This window comes from Cnephaeus nilssonii, assembly GCF_951640355.1.
Source record: "Cnephaeus nilssonii genome assembly, chromosome: 9".
Lineage (NCBI taxonomy): Eukaryota > Metazoa > Chordata > Mammalia > Chiroptera > Vespertilionidae > Cnephaeus > Cnephaeus nilssonii.
Window position 1 is genome coordinate 40,749,995 of NC_137080.1, and position 22,990 is coordinate 40,772,984.

General features: G+C 34.0%; 1 protein-coding gene across 2 annotated transcripts in view; it reads right to left on the reverse strand.

Moving 5' to 3' along the window:
* Positions 1-22,990, reverse strand: part of LIN28B (lin-28 homolog B) — a gene marked incomplete at both ends in the record, with an annotated part of 76,023 nt that overhangs the window by 15,710 nt on the left and 37,323 nt on the right. For both annotated transcript variants that reach the window (XM_079779836.1, XM_079779835.1), the window contains one exon: positions 10,175-10,359. In XM_079779836.1, coding sequence (XP_079635962.1) covers positions 10,175-10,359 — 185 coding nt within the window. The remainder of the gene's footprint in view (positions 1-10,174; positions 10,360-22,990) is intronic.

Below are 22,990 nucleotides of genomic sequence, written 5' to 3' on the forward strand. Positions count from 1 at the left end.
GGTACCCAACCAACCAGAATGGTGAATAAAATAAACAGTATGGCTATCCCAGCATACAATTGATGAATATGAGCCTTAGTTAAGTTGTAAACTAATTTTAGAATTTGTTAACTTGCATAACCATGGTAGTAATCAAGGAAACCAATGAAATACTAGAAATAGATTGTATCGTATAACCCCTGAACTACTGAAGGGGAAAGGTGAAACAAGAAAACAAACATTAAAATCTCAATCAGGGAAAGAAGGGGAAGGGAAAACATCAACATAAAGAAAATAAGAATCAGAAAAACCCAGAGTGAATAGATAAAGACTTGTAGTAAAAAAAATATCAATAATGGCAGTATCAACATATATAGACAAATTGTACCAGTTCAAATACAGATTGTCAGATTAGATTTTTAAAAAAATACTAAAATCAGCTATATATTGTATCTAAAATATAACAACATGAAAAAAATTGAAAAGAGGTGAAAGAAACTGTAATTCCGTGTGATTGACTGACGTGTACCCCAACACCAATTCATATGTTGAAGCCCTACTCATTAATGTATTTCAGGACAGGGCCTTTAAAGAAGTAATTAAGGTTAAATGAGTCATAAGGGTGGGGCCCCTAATCCAATATGACTTGTGTCCTTATAAGAAGAGGAAGAGACATGGGACATGTGTGTTTGGAGAAAAGGCCATGTAAGGCAGTGCAAGAAGGCACCATGTGCAAGCCAAGGAGAGAGGCCACTGGAGAAACTAAACCTAATGACACCTTGATCTTGGACTTTTAGCTTCCAGAACTGTGAGAGAATAAATTGTTTTTTAAGCCACTCAGCCTGTGGTATTTGGTTATGGTAGCCCTAAGACATCAGACAAATATTAACCAAAAGAAAGCTGGTTTTAATAATAATATAGAGAAAATACACTTGAGGCAAAAATATACTATTCTTAGGAATAGAGAAAGATGCCAAATAATGAGAAATGGTTCAATTCATAATTTAAATGTATACACACACACACACACACATACACACACACATATACAGAATATATATGTGTGTATGTGTATATATATATGTGTATATATATACACACACACAGAAAAATGGACAGATCTGGAGGGAGAAGTAGACAAATTGATCACTTTTAGGTACTGAATTGAGCAAGACAGCTGTGGAGGACATTTTGGAATTATTTGGGGAAATTTGAATATGGTTTTAGATAAGATAAAAATACATAACTATGCAAAAGAGATTACTGACTAAAATATTAGTAGGTTATAGAAGAACTATACATTTAGCAAATGCATACATATGTAAATGCACAGACACAAACACACACACACACACACACACACACACACACCCCACCTGGATAAAAAAAAAAAAAAAGATCCAGAAAATTGTATACTACAGTTTTCATGTTGTTACTCTGATGAGTGTAATTCTTTTCTTTTTTTTTAGGCTTGTATTTTTAAGGACAAACAATGCAAAATTAGAGAGCCCTGAAACATAAATACTAGAAGTAATACAGAGAAGAAATCATTATATAACAAAAGAGGTTTCACAAATCAATGAAAAAAGTTCAAACAAGAGATGCTGAGTATGGGGGAATTCAAAATAAAGCTTCCTATTATATAAAGTCACAAATTAAATTTTAGATGAATTTCAGAGTTAAAAGAAATAAACCAGAAAAAAATACAGATCAATATATACCTGATCATCAGATGGGTAACAAACAAAGGCAGAAACACAATGGAATAACTTGCCAAATAAAAGAGCAATGAAATTGGATATTCCAACTATTACCACGGATGGGGCAAAATTATTATTAGTAGGTGAAAATATTTTATAACTTAAAAAACAAATGCACTGAAAATTTATTAAAATCAATAGTCGTCAGTAAGGTGGCTGATTACAAAATTACACAAAATCAACCCTATTTAGGAAAAAATATTTAAAAAAATAAAAGAAGAAACATACTACACCCCAGGATGGACTTTATACATGTGTTTAGATTTACTAAACGTTTATTTTATGCTAACAGTGTGTAGTTTTCATTTTCTCCATTTAGGTTCCACGTATCTCCTATTAAGCTTTATTCCCAAGTGTTTTATTTTTCTTTTCCATTTGGTAAATGGAATATATCTTCACTGAGCAGGAAAGATACAGAGAGGTTCTTTTCCCAGCCATCCATCCTCCTTCTGCCTATCTCCCCTAGCAGGAGGGTCATGGTTTGATAGTTTGTTTACTGCCAGCTCAAAAGGGCAGAAACTATACATTCCAGAGCTCAGATATCTGCCTCTGCTCAAGAAATGCTAAAAGCCAGCTCTATTTTCTTGTTAAGGGAAGAAAAACCACAATTGGAGATTTTAAAAAACACATATATAAAAAAACAGTAACTCTTAGGGACAATGTAACTTAAGGAAGAAAGATGCACTTTTAGAAAATGGGGAAAGGCCCTCTGGAGCTACAAACAGTTTCAAATTTTAAAACTGAATAGAAAAAGAAGGAAAAAAAAGTAAGAAGAGATAGCCACACATGAGAACGCAATATTTTGTAAGTTTAAGAAAAAACAATCTTATAACATAAAGCAAGACAGGAGATAGGAAATGCTGAGAGAAAGGTATGAAACTTTAAAGTCCAATTTAGGACCACTATCAGTTGACTAACATGAGTTCCAGAAGGAGAAAAGGAAATAAGAAAGGTAAACAAATAACAAAAGAAAATTTCTAAACACATAAAGAAATGAATATTTACAAGAGGTGACATTGTTCTGCAACAAGACTTTTTCAATGAAGGAAGTGACTTGTTGACTTACGTGATGGCACAAGCTCCTTGTGTTGTTGGAAAACGGAAACAAACAGTTTGCAGACTGGATACTTTAAATAGCACTGTTTTATGGACAACAGTTGTTTTAGCCTAACTCCATCCAGCATCTCTTTTTATAATAGCACCTTGATTTTCTTTTGGGAGAGGCCTCCTTCCCCTATTTTAATCCTTGTGGTTTGGATAGGGCTCACCTCACTCCTCAGCTCAAGGGGTGGGCAAATGACTCAAGTCTATGGAATCAGTGTCACACTATGTTAGATCAATAAAATCAATCTAAGCTTTTGTCAGAACTGCTGGCAATTCTAGCCTTCCTGGCACTTGAATTGAGCACTCAAATCCAGACGTATCTGAAACAATTCTAATTCCTGGAGTTATAAATTACGTGAGTCAATAATTTCATTTTTTTTCCTTCTTGTGCAATAGTTCTGACTTCAGGGTGCATCAAAATTACCTGGAGTATGTTAAAAATAACAACAACAACAACAAAACAAAACAACAGACTGCTGGAATCCATACCCTGGGATAAGCCAGGATGAAGCCTCAGAATTTTTATTTCTAAAAAGATCCCAGGTGATGCTGATGCTGGTTTAGTGACTACACTTGAGAATAAACTGCCCTAAGCCATTATGAACTGGTTCATATTACTTATACCTGAAAGACTCGTGACTCCTATATCTCCAATTATGTGAAATAACCCTTGAAGCAAATTGAAAATTAAAATTTTAAGTTATCTAAGAAATAATGAAAATAATTAGAAATTCATACCAAACACTTAAGCCTTTCTTAAAATAATATCTATGGTCTGAAATCCTTATCTATATATATAAAAGCCTAAGCAACTGAATGACTGGTCGCTATGATGCGCAGTGACCACCAGGGGACAGATGCTCAATGCACAGGATTGGGCTCCCTCCTGTCTGGATCAGGTCTGTGGGGATCAGGCCAAAACTGGCTATCCAACGTTCGGGGATGGGTCCCGGATTGCGAGAGGGCACAGGCCAGACCGAGGGACCCCACTGGTGCACGAATCTGTGCACCAGGCCTCTAGTTATGTATAAAAATAAAGCCTGATAATTATTCAATTTAAAAAACTGATTGTACCTCTAAAGGCTAAGGAACATCTTTCTTTTTTAAAAAAAAATATATTTTTATTGATTTCAGAGAGGAAGGGAGAGGGAGAAGGAGAGAGAATCTTTGACCAGCTGCCTCCTGCAGGCCCCGCACTGGGGATTGAGCCCACAACCCAGGAATGTGCCCTGACTAGGAATTGAACTGGGACCTCCTGGATGATAGGTTGACACTCAACCAATAAGTCAGATGATCACAAGTCCATTTTTTTCCTTTACAAAATATTTTCTAAATTTAAAATCTGTTGTCTGATTATATCCAAAGCACCTACATTTAAAAACAGCCCTTCATTATATGAAAATACATGTTAACAATATTACTTTATAGGGGAACATTGATTATGAATCTGATTTTACAAAAATGAGGTCTGCTTTTATTAAATTACTACTTTGTATTAAGTGCAGATTGTAATTTATATATTATTACATATATTATAAATTATAATGTAAATAAGGCAATCCTATTTACACCAATAAAAAGAAAAATCTTTTTATAAGAATAATTCAAGTCTAGTTCTTAATCTGTTTATTTTTAACCAAATTTCAAAATATTAAAATTCCAGTGTACATTTACAAGAATCACTACATAGGCTCTTCAGATTCATCAGAACAGAACTGACTTGTGCTTCTTAATTAATTAATGGAGAATAAAAAAAGGTTAGCCAGAGGATGCTAACAACTTTGTAATTCCTCGGATTATTACTTGGGCTTGGAATACAGCACTCATATTTTAGTGGAGGAATTTAGCAGCATAAATATGGAAATTTTCTCTTGATTATTTTTCATTTTGATTAGCCCTTATTCTATTCACACAGGAACAGATTGGACATTACAGCAGATATAAACATGAGAATTTGTTTTTAGAGTTTTAAAGTGATGCTCCAAACAATGTCAGATGCTCATTAAAATATATATATACTTAATATTAAAGGATAAATTAATTTCCTTTTTTGAAAGCAACTCAAAATTTTTAAATATTACCCAATTCTCATAATCCCTTGTATGGAAATTATCCAGTAAATATTTGATCTCATTTTCACCAAGACCAGAGTCTAAAGGAAGAAAGCTATGTAAAGTTTCTTTTAAACACACAATTTCTTGAAATATTATTAGAGTTCTTTTCTGAGTTTCTGCAGGCATTACTTTACTATTTATTATGCTTAGAATAAAACAGCAATCAGAAAATCAACCTAAAATTGTGATTATTTGCCACTTGGCTTCTGACTATTCCCATCAGGCACCTTGGGAGACCTAGGCAGTGCCCAATGAAGCTCGGCCCCACACAATGTCTTGCAGAGAGAGGGTGATGAGAATGGCACATTGTCTGCCGGTCTGAACAGAGGTCACAGCAGGGAGAGCATCTGCTAAGATAATGTGAATGAAGGAAACAACTATAATTGCCTCATTAGGAGATCTCTGGCCAAATAATCACAAGAAGAAAGGACTTGGAAAACCACCCTAAAATTAAGTCTATAATAAGGTAAATGTGAGACAGTAAAAAATGTAGAAGAATTATGGAGACTTGGGTATTCTATTGGTTTTACTACTTTCCTTAGTCACTGTATGAATGAAAAGAAAGTTGGATGCAACAGTTCAGTTATTCAGCTCCAGCCCTTGCCAGTCATTAGTAGGAAGCAGAAGATGCAAATTCACAGCTGTCCAGGATACAAACAAATGTAAAATAAAGGGTGCTGGGGGATTGCTTACAAGGGACCAAAAATAGGAACTAAGAAGGGATACCTACTGGTCTATATTGTGGAATTACAATGAAAAGCATATAATCAAAGGCATGAGGAACAGTTTAAGAGGAAAAGAAGTAAAATTAAAAGAGCAAAGTATCAGAAAAACAAAAGAAAAAAAGGAACAAGCTGTCCCTGCCTGATCAATTTACTTTCTTCTATTTTCTACCTCTAACTTTTAAAACCAGACTTTCCTTAAAAGTCAACAGCATAGAATTATAAATAAATCCTGAGTCACCTGAAATTATCAGCTGATATAGGTGTATGTGTTTTATTTAACATGGTTGATAAATTAAAATTTCATACCAAAAGCTAAGGTAAATGCTTTCCTAATTTAAATTTAAATTAAGTACCCAAACTAGTCAGAAGACTGAAATGTATTGACACTGTGACAAATTATTTTTGCATTTCCTGATATTTTGAAGTTAAACTTTATGAACTTAATTCATATTATACAGTCAAAACATATTATTATATAAATAGGTTCTTGAAGTGAATTAAAATTACTAAATTTTTCTGATTCCAACAAACACAATAAAATTAGCTTGTTACACTCATAAGCCAGGTTTAAAATAAGCAAACTATTTGATGACTTTGATGTTTTGCACCCAAAATGTGCTGGCTAATTTTTCCATTCCATTTACCATTCCGGTCTTTAAACTGCCTTAATCTCCTGCCCTCAGATGTTGACCTTGTAAGAATAGGGGTCATAGGTCAGAATAGACAGACCTCAAAGGATCTGGACTATCAATTCATGCCTGAGAGATTTCTCTTCCACAATAGGAACCTACGAAACAGCAAATTCCTAAGTCTAATCACACAAGTATCAGGGTGAAACTGTTATTTATTGGAATTTGTTGATTTACATTTTTAAATATCTCTACCACTTAAAGAGCATTTTTCTTTTTCTTTTGGGAGCAGGTTCTCAGATGTAATAAATATGAAAATAAAATAATTGAAAGAACTTTTCATGTAAAACAGATATCCTTAAAATGATTGTATCATACACCTAAGTATAGATTTATTACTTTAAGGCATTCTATCTGGATTTTAAATATCCTGAATTCCTAGCCATAAAGAATCTGAAAAACTTTAAATTATACCACAGAGATAATGTCTAAAAGAGGTTATCCTGCTGTAGAGGTGTGGGTGAGTGTGTGTGTGTGTGGGGGGGGGGGCGGTGTTAGAGAAGGGTTACCACAAGTTTTGAGTGTACTTAAGGTAAATGGACATTCAAAGAATATTTTTAAATAAACAAATCAAAATATACAGTCCTTCAAAAAAAAAAAAAAAGAATATCTTATGGCTTCCAAACCTTCTTGCAAATGTGTATGATTACTTTTATAGGACAATAATTTTGTGTTTCAAATTCTTTTAATTCTTCAATTAAAAGAATTTGAAACACAAAATTATTGTCCTATAAAAGTAATCATACACATTCACTTTTATTTTTAAAAAGGGCAAGTTAACTCTTCTGAGCTAAGAATAAATCATATATATATGTATATGCAATGAGTTTCTGTTCATGTTCACCTTGGTCTTTCTGACCATAAACAGTAAATATATCATAATATGTCATTTTCTTATCATTTAATAGTGGACTAAAAGGAATGCCACATTTCATAATCAATTTTAAGTCTAAAGGAACAGCATCTTAAAAATGCTAAATGAACAAGACTTTCTAATATGATCAAATGAAACTTATTTCCTATACTTATAAGCCAAAAACATTACTACTGAACTATATAACAATTACCCTTCTTTCTAAAAAAAAAAAAATTAAAATTAAAATTCCAACTCATGTAGAAAATGAAAAAGCTTACTCATGTACTAATGCAGTGATGCAAATAAAATATTGCCTGAAATGGAATGAAAGCAGTAGAACAATGGTATTCTTTTCTAAGTTATTTTATAAATCTCAAGTCAACATTGTTGAAAAGAAACTTGCATTATAAATAGCACTTCTTGGACTATGTGGTTGGGTCAAAAGATGGGGAAGGTTAAAGAGAACAAAGAAGATAGTCACTACCCAAGAAAAAAATCAGAATAAAAAAGGAGGTAAAAAAAAAACCACATAAACAATTAAAAAATATGAAGCTATATGTATATACCCAATATATATATCTACCATGTATGCATGCACTTCAACTGATTTTAAAAATTACATGTGTTTTTATTATTTAATTAAGAATTAAAATAATTTAACCTACATAGAAAGATTTCCAAATGAGTTATATTAGTATACATGCTGTTTATAAATATAACATATTTGTTAATATAAGCTAAAATTTTATTATATAAAATATTTAATTATATTTTATAGGCTGACATGATTATTTCATGTAAATACTAAACATCAACAGTGGCAAAGACATAAATAATCATAAATAATCATTCTTCCCCCATAATTTCTTCCTGTTAAAAAAATACTTCTTTTTCTCATAGTAAATTGTGGTTTATTAAAGAATAAAACCATAAGTGTAGGCCAGTTTGTGAGAAGAAATATAGAGCTTAAAAATATTTTTTTCTTTACAGCCTTCATTTTACTATAAAGAGAGCGTTGTAAGGGTTAGTCAACCTCTACTCTTTGATAATGAGCATAAGAAAAACTAAACCGCAAAAATAAATCTAAAATTATTTCATTTGAAACTTTAAGAAAACATTTTAAATGTGGAAGATTTAAAATAAAACAAGATAACACTGCTGCTGGGTAACTGGACACTAGTAACTGAACACTAAATTCAGAACAATTTTAAGACAGAATGAAAAAATAACCCCACTTACTTTTGTAACCAGTTTACTCAAAATTAAGGCAAAAATCTTTAAAATTATTTTATGTTTCTTGCCATAATTCTTCACAAAAGGTGTTTTTATCATATATGTATTAGAATTGAATTTATGTATTAGAATTGAACAAATTATACATATATAACAAATTTGATATATATAATATAGATTAGAATTGAACAAGTAAGTTCTTTTGAGTGATGGAACCAAATTTTGAATTTGTTAAATGTTTTAATTGCCTGTAATAAAAACTTTAAGATTTAATATTTTAACCTGAAATGATAGAAAGTAGATTAAACTTTCTAATTTAAAAACATTTCAAGAGAAAAGGTATTTTTTCAACAGATAGCACCTGAACAATTCATATTAAAAAAAAACACACATCAACCTAACCCAAACACCTTATATGCAAAAGTATACTCTAGAAAGATTATAGATGTAAATGTAAAATGTAAAACTATAAAGCTACAAGAAGAAAAATGGGAGGAGGGAATCTCTGTGATCTAGGGTTAAGCAAAGATTTCTTAAATAAGATATCACATAAATATAACATAAAAGATTGATAAATGTCTTTATCAAAATTTAAAACTTTTCCTCTGTGAGAGATGTTTGAGAGATTGGAAAGACAACCCACAAATTCAGAAAAAAAGATTTGCAAACCATATGTCTGACAAAGGACTTTTATTTACAGTTATATAAAGAGCTCTCAAAATGCAATAGTAAGAAAACACACAATCCAGTAATGGGCAAAAGGTATAAACCAAAGAAAATAAAAGGATGACACAAAAACAAAAAAGAAGTTCAATATCAATATCCATTGGGGAAATGAAAATGAAATCCATGATGACATATCTACCTACTAGAATAGTTAAAATAAAAAATACTGTCAATAACAATGCTGGCAAAGATGCAGAGCAGTTGGAACTCTCATATATTGTTGGTGGGGCTTCAAAACAGTATAATCACTCAGGAAAAAATGTTGGCAGCTTCTTGTAAAGTTAAATATATAGCTATGACTATATTATCCATCAATCCTACTCTGAGATAAATGAAAAACTTAGGTTTCTTGAACAGTGGTACCCAAATGTTTGTAGCGACTCTATTTATGATTGCCAAACTGGAACTGCCCAAAGACTAATTCACACGGTGGGAAGCTATCTATGTAGGTGCTAATAATTGACATGAAATGTTCTGTGACATATTATTAAGTAAAAAACAAATGCAAGTTTCAAAAAATTGCATAATTCCCATCTCAGTTTGTATTTCAAGTGATTTTTTTCCCCTAACTTCTTTTTTTTTTAATATTTGAATTTTCTGTATATGAGTTATCCATTAAAAACAGACAAAACAATAGGTATATTTCCATTTGAAAAAAGAGGTGAGGTGTTGGGATATACAGACAGGCATTTCTGTCTGTTGAAAACTCCAACCACATTTGTGGTCTCAGAACAGCCTAATGTAAATGGTGGCAGGGGACCGACTAGTCAGTGCGCAATGCTGAGCGCTCAGTTCAGTATGCGTTGCAGGTAGCTCAAATTGCAAGAGAGCCCATATTACTGAAAAATTCCATTCAGCTCCACAGTGGTGGCATGTTATTTTTACTAGACTATATTAAGTCCAATAACATAAAAATATAAATAAGTTTTCAAAAGTCTTTCCTAAATACAATAAGCTCATCACCTGACGAATTAAAACGATAACCTACCTATCTCCCTTTGGTCTTCTTTTTTGTAGTGTCTTCCCTTTGGGTCTTCTTTCACTTCCTAAACAGGGGCTCCCGCCAGGTCCTGTTACCCGTATTGATTCAAGGCCTTTGGAAGATTTTTTAAATGTGAATTCCACTGGTTCTCCTTCTTTTAGGCTTCTAAATCCTTCCATGAATAATTTGCTCTGTAAAGAGCAGAGGAGGAAGGGGGAGAGAAAGAGAGATCATGATTATCAATGCTTTATAAATTATCTCTATAATTGTAAGATTAATATAGCAAAAATATTCTTTGTTACTCATTACTAAGTATAGAGTCTTTTTTGTTTAAGTTCAGTGACGGTTATATGCCATTTTAAAGTTTACTGTTGCAATGCTGGCAGTGAGAGAATGAACTAATACCATGTTTTAAAGGCAATTTGGCAATACTTACAAAAATTTAAATGTGTATATTCTTTGACCCAGCAATTCCATTTCAAGGACTCTCCTACAGACATACTCACACAAAGGTTCAAAAAAAAAAAAAAAAAAAGACCTATATCAAAATTTACCACAGCACTGTCTGGTAAGAAAATAACTACCCTGGTAAGTAAGCAATTCTTTCTTTCTTTTCTTTTCTTTCTTTCTTTCTTTCTTTCTTTCTTTCTTTCTTTCTTTCTTTCTTTCTTTCTTTCTTTCTTTCTTTCTTTCTTTCTCTCTCTCTCTCTCTCTCTCTCTCTCTCTCTCTCTCTCTCTCTCTTTCTTTCTTTCTTTCTTTCTTCTCTCTCTCTCTCTCTCTCTCTCTCTCTCTCTCTCTCTCTCTCTTTCTTAAAAAAAAAAAAAGAAGGAAATAACTACCCTAATGTCCATCATTGGTAAATTGATTAAATAAATTGTAGTAGAGCTATAGAATGTAGTGTCATTGAGCCATTTAAAGAAGATTTGCATGTATTAATGTAGGAGGATAAACATGTAACGTTGTTGATTTTAAAAATTAAGATTAAAGAAGAGTGTGTTTACCATAATACCATCTATGTCAAGAAGTCTTTAAAAGTTACATGTTTATGTATGTAGAGATGGAATCTGGAACAACAAAGTCGTTTTCCAGTCCTTTTCTGGGAAAGTGGGGACACTTTTAGATAATACACATGATTGTACTGTGTGAACTTTTTATAACTTGAAAGGAAATACATTTTTATAGCAAGAAAGATAGTTGATTTTTGGGGAAAAAAAGGAAAAACGTTTTCTGATTACAAACGTGTAACCTTGGTTACAAATGTGAACTGGCTCTTTGGATCTTACTCTTTTTGTCTAAGTAAATGTGCCAATTCAAAATATACTAAAAAAAAGTTTGAAAATCATTAGTTTATTTCTTCAAACCCCTTTGTGTATATTTTACAGATCTAATTTGGAATATCATGTAGTCTTAAAAGATTTTTTTTCTGAATTTAGGGGCAAAAGGGTGCAAAACGAAATATGGTAGAAGACGTTGGTCCAAGTGTGCAGCTGTTAATGAGGCATTTCATCTCTTTTCTATGTATCTGTAAATTTAAGGGATTTGAGTTTCCCCACATGTATTCTGAGGAACAGTGGTTCCAAAACAGACTCCATGAAGAAGGGATTTAGTGGTCAATAAGTTTGTGAAACACTATACAATATATTGTTTCTCCTTAGTCATCATACTAAAGTTTCTGAGATGCTCTCCCCTCTCCCCCACACCGAAATAAGAATCTTATCTAACTGTGTTTAACCTAGCAATTTCCTGACATAATTGATGCCAGAGCCCTTGCTTTATAAGTACAGATGACTAGCGCACTTAGGGAAACACTGAACCCGAAAATCTCTACCCCTGGCAAGTCAAAAGGCAGTTCAATAATCACAAATAACCAAATGATTATATGGAACAAATAGAAACAATGCTTCAAAGTTCAACGCAAAAGGAGTGTATTCATTGTGAAAGTAATAGGATACATGAAAACAGGGTTTTTAACTGGTTTTAGGTCACCTGACACTGCGAAACCCTTCCAGGGGAAGTCTGCAACTGGCAGCACCTTTTCTGCTGTCTGATGCGATGTCGAAATCAGAAAAACAAGACAAAACAAAACAAAAAAACACAACTGCCTACACCCTTTAAAATAAAAACAATTATTGTTTTTAAAGCTTCTTTTTTTTTTTTTAACAATCCCCAGTTTCCCCTAAGCTTTCCCTCACGAATTATAAAGAGTTCTTTTGCTTTCATCCCCTTGCTTACTCCTCACTCAAGAAAGTACAGATTATCAAATCAGACGAAGTGGAGTATAGGTCAACTACTGCAATTAAGAGAATGGACACAGGTTGTTCATATGTTTTGTTTCTGCAGTAAAAATTCCATCACTTATTTATTTACTCCTCATTTCTAGTGTCCATAGGCACTATCACCATTTTTATTTGATTTCACTTTCTATTATTACAATTTTTTGACAGGTATCAAAACTTATAATTGATCATTTAGATTGGGCCTTCCAAATCTAAACTTCCATCTCTTATGGATCACTAAGCTCTGTATATTATTCATGATATTATGAAAGAATAGTTCTTTAAATTCTATCATATATTCAACCTTCTGTAAATTACTGCATAAGGTAATTTAGATTTCTAATACTTCACACAAAAATAAGAACATCCCTAAGAAACTACAATGGCTTTGCAAGGAAAAGATGATTTACATAGAATAGTCTATCTTTGCTATTATATAAAAAATTGCTACTACATAGATGGGAAAGATTTGTTGAAAAGGGGGAGAAATTAGCTCATTATATTGCTTCACAAAAATCAACTTCTCTCCTTGACTTGATCATTTTTATTAAAGGTGCCTCCATTTTTCTAGTCACACTGCTTTCAATCCTTAGTTTTACCCAAACTATTTATTGAAACATGTACCATTCTATCTTCATAATTTCTTTTATCTGCCCCAATCATTTCGGGTTACTAATGCCCTACTTCCGGTCCTAACTATCTCCCCTTCTGGGATAAGTGTAACAGTTTCTTCATTAACATTTCAAGTCTCCATATTCTAGTGTCTTCCACACCAGCATATTCTCTGAATTAACCTTACCCTGTTAGTTTCCTGTCTCAAAAATCTATAATACATCTCTTTAGGTTGTAGGTGAGACTGACTATTCATAGTCTAAGGCAAATAATGTGAGGTCTTTCTCTAAAGAGACTGAAGGAAATATCAGGGCAACTGGTGAAATATTGGATCCGACACACAAATCCCTATTCATTCTAACAATTAGGAGGCCACTGGTACAAGAGCTGGCTCCCTACCCATTCACCCTTAAATCATTCCTATCCCTCATTCTTACCTCTCCTTCATACATCTGAAGGGTCAACCAAGAACCACAAAACATGCAGCATAATGAAGAAAGGTCAAGATAAATGAGGGAACAAAAGAAATTTTATATACCATCCAATTAGTATCTCCACAGATATGAGACAATATGACATCAATAAAACAAGAACAAAAACAACCAGAGAATTTGAAAAATACTCCCAAAAAGTTAAGAATGATTGTTGAAATTAAATGGGATGGAAGTAAAAAGTGAGAAAATCTCTCAGGACATAGATAAACAGACCCCCCCCCCCCTGCCGCCCCATGAAATATATGATAGCCCAGCCGGCATGGCTCAGTGGTTGAGCATAGACCTATGAACCAAGAGGTCATGGTTCGATTCCCCGTCAGGGCACATGCCCGGGTTGTGGGCTTGACCCCCAATGTGGGGAGGGCAGAAGGCAGCTGATCAATGATTCCCTCTCATCATTGATGTTTCTCTCTCTCTCTCCTTCTCGCTTTCTCTCTGAAACCAATAAAAATATATTTAAAAATATATATATATATATATTATAGAAAAAACATGAAGTACAGAAGAAATATAAAAAATCTATAAATATCCAACTTGAACCAGTGTTCCTGGAAGAAAGAATACAAAAGATGGAGGAAGAGAAATTATGAAATTAATATTATAAGAAAACTTCCCAGAGCTAATGGGAATACCAAGGAGAAGCCTATACTGGGCAGAAGGCAGTATGGAAGCTTTTCCAGGAGGTACAATATTGAGTGCAAGAAGTGTGAGATTTTAATGGAGATTGAAAGTTGTAATCCATACTAAGCTGATTGTTTAATCATATGCTTATGAAGCAGAATAGCTAATACATGTTTGGGGAGGGCAAGTAGCTTAACTACATGTATTACTGTGGAGGGAGTAACCAAAATGAGTCTGAAAACTGCAAATTAGAGCCAGATAATGGATATTGTTGATGGACATCATAGTTTTATTCTGTCTAACATAAAGATCTAATGATACTTTTTTTATTTTTAGAAGTAGTAATATCAAATCTTTTTTAAATATATAGTTTCTTTGGCAATAACGTGAATATGTGTGGAGAGGAATGTATGTGGGCATACCTGTGACAAGGTAACTGTCATAGGCTTGGCAAGAGAGTATTACAACAACACTAAAAAAATGAAAGGAGGAATTGATTTTGCAAAGCACTTCAGGAGTCATTCTTATCACCTGCTATAAATTATTACCTGTCCCATGTAACAACTTACTGTTAAAATGGATAGTGATGTAAAAGTAACACAAACATCTTTGCAAGACTGCGCCAAGTGCTTTGTCACAGAAAGGATCACCTAACACAGTCAGCTGGAAAACAGCACTCTAAAAATCAAAACTTCGCTTTTTCCCCACTACTTCTTGAACAAGTTAATACCTTGATAGATGATGTTCTCTAACTATAACAACAATAAATTTAAGTATTTCTTTCCATTATTAGTAAGTATATTGAAAATTTAATTAAAAGTTGAATTGTATTGGAATTTCAGTCCAATAAAGCTGGGTGATACAGGTATGCTAGAAAAAAAAATGTATTTTGTGAGTAATAGGTAATTTTAGTAGGCTGAAAAACCAATGCAAATTCATTTTATTTTTTATTGTTTTTATGAGGCAAAGACTATTTTTTTTCTAAAAGAGTCAGTTAAAAATATACAACTAATGAAGGGCCATTAATTATTACACAGTAATAATATGTAGTACTAGAGATATCACACAATATGCATGAGTAATGACCAACACTCTTAAGGACTATATGCTTTTAACCTGCATGCCAAGATACTCCAGGAATCATTAAGCCCAAGGCACACACACATAATAGAAAGATCACTGGACTACATGTCAGGAGACCTGGGATCTAGCCTTGTCTGCACAATTAATGTGTTGTACAAGCATGGAAAATTGCTTACCATAGAGTGAGTCACCCTCTCTTCTTTTTGTTACAGAACACAGAACTTTATCCTTTGTTATAACACTTTTAACAAGAAATTCTATGATTTCACCCTGTCTATGTGGACATAGATGGGAATAAATGAGTAACTTTTTTGCCAATGCTAAAATGTAAGGGAATTTCTCTCTGCACATTTTTAATGTTTCCCAATTTACTGAAAAGAAGCAAGATTTTAGTTCTTACTTAATATAAATCCTCTAAGAAAATAGAAGCTTAAAGAAATGTGGTGGCATTGTAGAAGTCAATGTTTATCAAATTTTACTTAGTTAAAATCCAGTTTAACCCTCATCAAATCATTCAATTTCACATAAAAGGATAGAAAAGAATGAGATTTTTTTTTTAGCTTTCTTGAAATTTTTTCCTTGAAATTAAAGAAAGCCTTAAATAAATCCCTCCCTGTGGCCTGTACTTCAAAACTGGGAAGGACACACTAAAATGGGCTAAAGTACTGGAATGGCATTGAAAAAGGCATAGTGGAAAGCACAAAATTTAAAGCTGGATTTGCATCCTGATCCCACTCCTGAAAACCTAAACTGCATTATCATAGACGTGTTTGAAAAACCTTGAACCCCAGTTTCCTTATCTATCAGCTGGGGATGACATCTTCTAAGAGTAGAAAATATCAAAGTACAGTTACTATTAGATTCCAAATAATTAATGTAAAATGCCAAGAATAGTGTTTAGCACACTGAATCAACAGTTACTACTATTTTTATAAGTATCCATTCTGCTCCTCTACCTGCTGGCACAGTATGGGAGAGGTAGGAGCAAACAAACAGGTGTCAAGAGCCTATTCAGGCCCAGCTGGTATGACTTGGTGGTTGCCTTGATCTCCACCACTCTGACTCTCTCCCTTTGTCTCAAATATATATTGAGTATCCTGTTACATTTCAAGGATGGATTTAGGCATGGAGATGTATATGAAAAATTATGACATTTCTTTCCAGGAGGTTTGTAGCCTTAAAGAAAATAGATACATTGGGATGCAATATGGTAAGTTTTATACGCCATGTATACTGGAACACTGGAAAAGAAGTACCTATATTTGCTCTAGAATATCATAAAAGGCTTTGAAGATGAGAAAATGTTTAAACTGAAACCCAGGATGGACAGCAAGGGGTAGAGAGTAGGGTAGTTGGATCAAATGAAAAAACAGTGAAAGCATTCAGCACAGTGCCTGTTAATGAATAGGTTCTTTAAAATTTTTTTAAAAATGTTTTTATTGATTTTAGAGAGGAAGGGAGTGGGAGAAGGAGATAGAAACATCCATGATAAGAGAGAATCATGGATAGGCTGCCTCCTGCACGCCCATCACTGGGAATCCAGCCCACAATCCAGGCATTGCCCTGATCGGGAATCAAACCATGACCTCCACGTTCATGGGTCGATGTTGAACCACACTGGCTGGGCAGGACAAAAGATCTTAAAAAACTCTTATCAAGCCCTGGATGGTGTGGCTCAGTTGGTTGGGCATCATCCTGTGCACTGAAAGGTTGCTGGTTCAATTCTGGGTCAGAGCACATGCCAAGGCTACAGGCTCTTTCTCCTCTCTCTAAAATCAATAAAAAACAGCCGAGGCCGGTTTTGCTCAGTGGATGGAGCGTCGGCTTGCGGACTGAAGGGTCCCAGGTTCGGTTCCGGTCGGGGGCATGTGCCTTGGTTGCGGGCACATCCCCAGTGGGGGGTATGCAGGAGGCAACTGATAGATGTTTCTCTCTCATCAATGTTTCTAACTCTCTCTCCCTTCCTCTCTGTAAAAAATCAATAAAATATATTTAAAAAAATAAAAATAAATCAATAAAAAACATATTTAAAAAAAACTTCTCTATTTCTTTATTAAAAGAAGAGCATAAAAGAAAACGTGTCAAGTTATTAGACTCAGGGTAGAACAAGTTACATTAGTCTAACAACAAATTCTTCAATTGTTTCCACTATACAAACAGTGCACAAAACTTTCATATAAAATCATCACACAAAGGCAAGCAGGTACTGTGACATTATTTGTTATTGAGGTACTCCTTGTGGAAAATGAAAATTGTCCAAACATATATGAGCTTCAAATAATAAAATTTAGCAAAGTGTTGATAAGGTTGCTCTCAAGAGACAATGTCATTTTCAAATATAGAATGAAAATAAGGCTGTTAATTTATTTTTAGTGTAAACTGACTTACTTAGAGGTTTGGAAAAGAAAATTATATCATTTAAAATAACTTACTAAATTTAATATGAGGGAAAAACAAGTATTGACAAGGGAAAGTCTTATTGATTTAGCAATGTGGCGCTACAATGTTACTAGACTTATGAAATGTCAATAGTAACATTTTTAAAAGTTTGAACATAAAACTTTGAACTAAAATTTTATAAATAGAACTAAAATAAAATAAATATAAATAAAATTTTATCTAACATAAAGGTCCTAACATATTTTTAAATAATATCATAAAGTAATATGATTTAAAAACTTTAAAATATACTTTTTTTTCAACCAAGAAAGAACACTTAAGTCAGCTGAATAATCTGGTCACTTAAGATCTTGAAATTGTACATTTATAATTCAAGGTACAAGCGACTGTTAAATGTTGTCAGCAACTCAACACAATCAAAAATGACCTACAATTCTTTCAAGATTATGAATCAGTATCTTTCTTTTTTTAAAGAAACTGCTATTGAGAAAAATAGCTCCCATATTTTATGGAATATTAATGTCTTTATTTTCACTACATTTATTGAACATAGTAATTTTCAACAAGTTGTCAAGGGTGAGGGGCAGTTCTTAAATCATAAAGCTGGAGAAGTTGAAGCTGGAAAGGAGCTTAGACATCTCACTCTTGGAAGACACATATACTGCAAAATTCATTAAGATAGCAAGAGCATAACAAAATTATAGGCCCTGTGTGGCTCAGCTGGTTGGAGCATCATCCTCTACATCGAAGGGTTTCAGGTTTGATTCTAGGTCAGGGCACATACCCGGTCTGTTGCTGGTTTGAACCCTGGTAGGAGGCAACAGATTGATCTCTGTCTCTGTCTCTTTCTCCCTCTCCTCCCTCCCTTGAAAAATCAATAAAATAAATTAATTAAATAAAAATTAAAAAAGAAATTACCAAACATGCATAAGTGGAATACCATTATGGTAGCCATTACAGCTGCTACACATATTCTAGTTACCCTGTTCAGGGAAGTGGCAAGTAGTACTTCACTGCTGTATTTTAAATTAGGCATGAACATATGACTTGCTTTGGTCATGAAATGTGAGTGGAAGTGGCTTGGGTACTTTGGGGTAGAAGCTTTAAGAGCTAGTGCACAATCTGCCTTATTCTCCTTTCCTTCTCAGCAATCACGGAAGTATGTTGCATGATGAAGCTTCAGTTAGACTGAGTCCTGAAGTGAGGTCATGAGTAGAAGGCCCTGCAGACCACACATGTAGTGTGAGGGAGACAGAACTTTCATTGTGTAGCCACTGAAAACTTGAAACTGTTAGAAAAACCTAACCTAGACTGACCTGAGTATTACAGAAATAGGAATCTAGAACTGAGTTGTGGCCATAACAAAAGCTTAAAATATTTGGCATTAAGGTTGGTGAGTGGGAGGGAAGAAAATTATACTGGATGGCAATCCATGCATGTGATATCAAAGCATTTGTAAAACTGTCACATAACAAAATGGCCTGGTCACCCTTAAAAATGGATAGCTAATCATCACCAGACATTTCAATGTGAAAGGACGGAAGCAAAAGAAGCAAACAAAAAAAGCCTGGAGGAAACAAGACAATGTTGGGAAAAGAAATCTTAAAAATTTACAATTAACATCCTCAAACAGAGATTACATTGCATCCATAAAATATACTCGTGGCAGTGGCTTAGTGGTTCCTACAGCTAAGTGATCCATCTTAAAATAATTGTGAGTAAGGGCAGGGTTCTCTTATCAGCTTCATCAACACCTCTTTCTCTTTGGATTACCTCTTTCACTCAAAACTACAGGTCCTTTATAATAGTTGCATCTAAGGGAATAAAAATACCCAAAGTTAACTATTATAACAATAGATGTCTAAATTTTTTTAAACCTACAATTTAGAGATGAAGAAATTAAATCCCAAATTAACTACGAAAAATTAAATGCCCCAAGTCTTATAACTAGAAAATGGCAAAGCTGGGACAAGATCACGTTTCCTGACTTCAAAGTTAATGTTCTTTTTTTCAGTACCTACAAAATACTGTTTCCCACAAGCCCAGCTTCATAGTATTTTACAGTTTAACACAGGAAATCTCTATTACTGATTAACTTGAATGATTACCAATAGAATGTGATGCAATGACAGAAATGTTCTGTATTTGTGCTATACGAGATGGTAGCTACTAACAGGCCACATGTGGCTACTGAGCACCTGAAATACTGTTAGTGCAATGGGAGAACCAAATATTTTATTAATTTAAGTTTAAATAGTCACACAGGCTAGTGACTACCATTTTGGACAGCGCAGTCTTGGAGTTATGCCCTAAAGATCTGAGAGGTACTTTGCAAAGGAGGTTTGAAAACAGATCACACTTACTGTATATATTGCTCAGTCTACTAAAGCAAGAGAATTAACATAGGTAATAACTATGAGACATATTATTTTGAAATGTTTTTATTAACTGCATAACTACCTGACCACCTTCATCTTCCAATCTATGTATCAGACAGCAGGATATTGTATGCCATGGGAGGAAAATCTCTATGGCTGGTGCAAGGTTGGGCAAAGAATGAACAAACTCTCCTTCTAAAAATTCAGAGGATCTCTTCAAGTGCTCAGCCTGCTCCAGTGATCACAGAAGGTCACAAAACCAGGGGATCTTCCCAGGCATGAAATAAGTTCCACAACTCTGCGCTAAGTCTTTCATTGGATAAATCATTGGTTACATGTAAGGCAATGCCTCAGGTATGCCACATTACAATGTTTACATTATTACAATTGTTCCAAATAACCAGACAAAAAGAAAAAGATCTCTATATTAAGCAAGGGCTTCATTCACTTAAGATTGTGCTATGCATTTTATCTCTTCTCCTCATTCTCTAATATTTAAATACTTGCTAAGAAATATAACTTTCAGCTAGGGATATGGATTTTTAATATCAAGAAAAACTTGGAAGGGGCTCATTTTATTCATAGGAATGTCATAGCATTTCCTTAATCAGCTCATCATCTTTCAGTAACACTGTTTTTATATTTTCATTAGCACAGTCCCCAACACTTATTTTCTCCTGTCTTCTCTTCCCATTCATTCAGCACACTTCATTACCCTTGTTAATAACTCTTGCTTTATCTTACACATGCCCCTCTCCCCTTAGAATCCTGACAAATTTTTTTTTATGACACTCACCAACCCTAAACAGTATTTTGGAAATGAGTTATTATCTTCTGTTGAAAAAAAGCATATACATAGGGATTACTGGTGTCTAAAATGCACTCACACCTCTCCCAGCTTTTTCATCTAGCTCTGAGAAGGCCCACAGTCACGGATAAGAGAATATGGGAGGCCCTGGCCAGGTAGCTCAGTTGGTTAGAGAATTGTCCCCATAGTCAAGGTTGCAGGTTCGTTCTCCCTTCAGGGCACATATAAGGAGCAGCCCATGAATGCATAAATAAGTGGAATAACAAACTGCTGTTTCTTTCTCCCCCTCTTCCTCTCTCTCTCTCTCTCTCTCTCTCTCTAAAATCAATCAATAATATGTTTTTTAAAACAGCATTAATTATTTTAAAAAAGACAGAATATGCGACTCATATTCTCAAAATCTGTTACTACCATAAGTCAAGCATAAATCTTGTTGACAGTAGGAAATCTAGATCAGGAAAGAATACCCAAAGAAATGCCATCTCTCCCTACCTGGTTTGGCTCAGTGGATAGAGCATCTTCCCTGGGAATGAAGGGTCCTGGGTTCAATTCTGGTCAAGGGCACATACCTAGGTTGCAGGCTTGATCCCCGGCCCTAGTGGTGGCAGGAGGCAACCAATCGATGTATCTCTCTCACATTGATGTCTACCTCTCTCTCCTCCTCCTTTCCACTCTAAAAAAAAAATCAATGGAAAAATATCCTCAGGGGAAGATTAACACACACAAAAAAAATAACTACAAAAGAAAGACATGCCATCTTCAAGAATAAAGAAACCATGATTTCTGTATACTCCAAGGGCAAATGATTTATCATATGTGTTCCAGAGGCACAGCATGGAGACACACTGCATATCCCAGTAAGTGTGGTGCTCATCTTGCTTAAAAACTAACATAGTAACTCAGGGCCAGGGCTACCACCGACAGGCCTCTGCAATGTTTTAATAAGAATGGGCATCTGATTAACTTAGAAGATCCTCTTTCCTATCAGCATATGACAGTGGCAATGGATGAAGCAACAGCAGCAGCAGGCGAAGACTTCTATCTAGCAGGATTAGATAAAAAACTGAGAATACAAACAAAATGTAAAACATATTTATCCATGTCAACAACTTATATGTTTTCACAACTACCATCTGTAAACTATTTCTGAAATTTGAGGGAATTAGTAATATGAATTGGGGTTCAAGAAGATGGATTTTTTTTTTTAAACAAGAGGCAATGTATCAAGGTAGTTTGAATCAGCCATGTGACCTTGGTCATATTACTTAAGCTCTTTGTATATAATACAGTTGACCCTTGAACAATTTGGGGGTTAGGAGGGCCAACCCCCTGCATATTCAAAAATCCACATATAACTTTTAACTCCCCCCAAAACTTAACTACTGTTGACCTGGAAGCCTTACTGAAAATATAAATATTTTATTAAAACATATTTTGTATGTTATATGAATATTTTATTCTATTGTTACAATAAAGTAGGCTAGAGAAAAGAAAATGTTAACAAAATCATAAGGAAAATACATATCAGTATTTATTGAAAAAACAGACCCACACAGTTCAAACCTACATTGTTCAAGGGTCAACTGTAATACTAACTATACAGGGGTGTTATTAGAAATAGGTGAGTTAATATATGCCAACCGCTTAGAACAGTACCTGGCATGTAATAAATTCTATAAAATATTAAAAGGTCATTTTGTATGTAAATGTGATAGCATTTTTAAAGTATCTATAAGTGACTGCTATTGCTTTTCCCCCTTGTCACAAATAGTACCTATTAATTTTTTAAAATAAAGATTAATAAAAAACAAAAAAGGCCCTGGCCGGTTTTGCTCAGTGGTTGGAGCATCGGCCTGCGGACTGAAGGGTCCCGAGTTCGATACTGGTCTAGGGCACATGCCTGGGCTGTGGGCTCGATCCCCAGTGGGGAAGCATGCGGGAGGCAGCCAATCAATGATTCTCTCTCATCACTGATGTTTCTGTCTCTCCCTCTCCCTTCCTCTCTGAAATCAATAAAAATATATATATTTTAAAAAGAGGGTAAAAACCACATGAAATCCCATCATATCCTGTTATCATTTTTAAACCATTTTTTACCATTACCCATCAACTTTTTATTTTTAAAAAATATATTTTATTGATTTTTTAC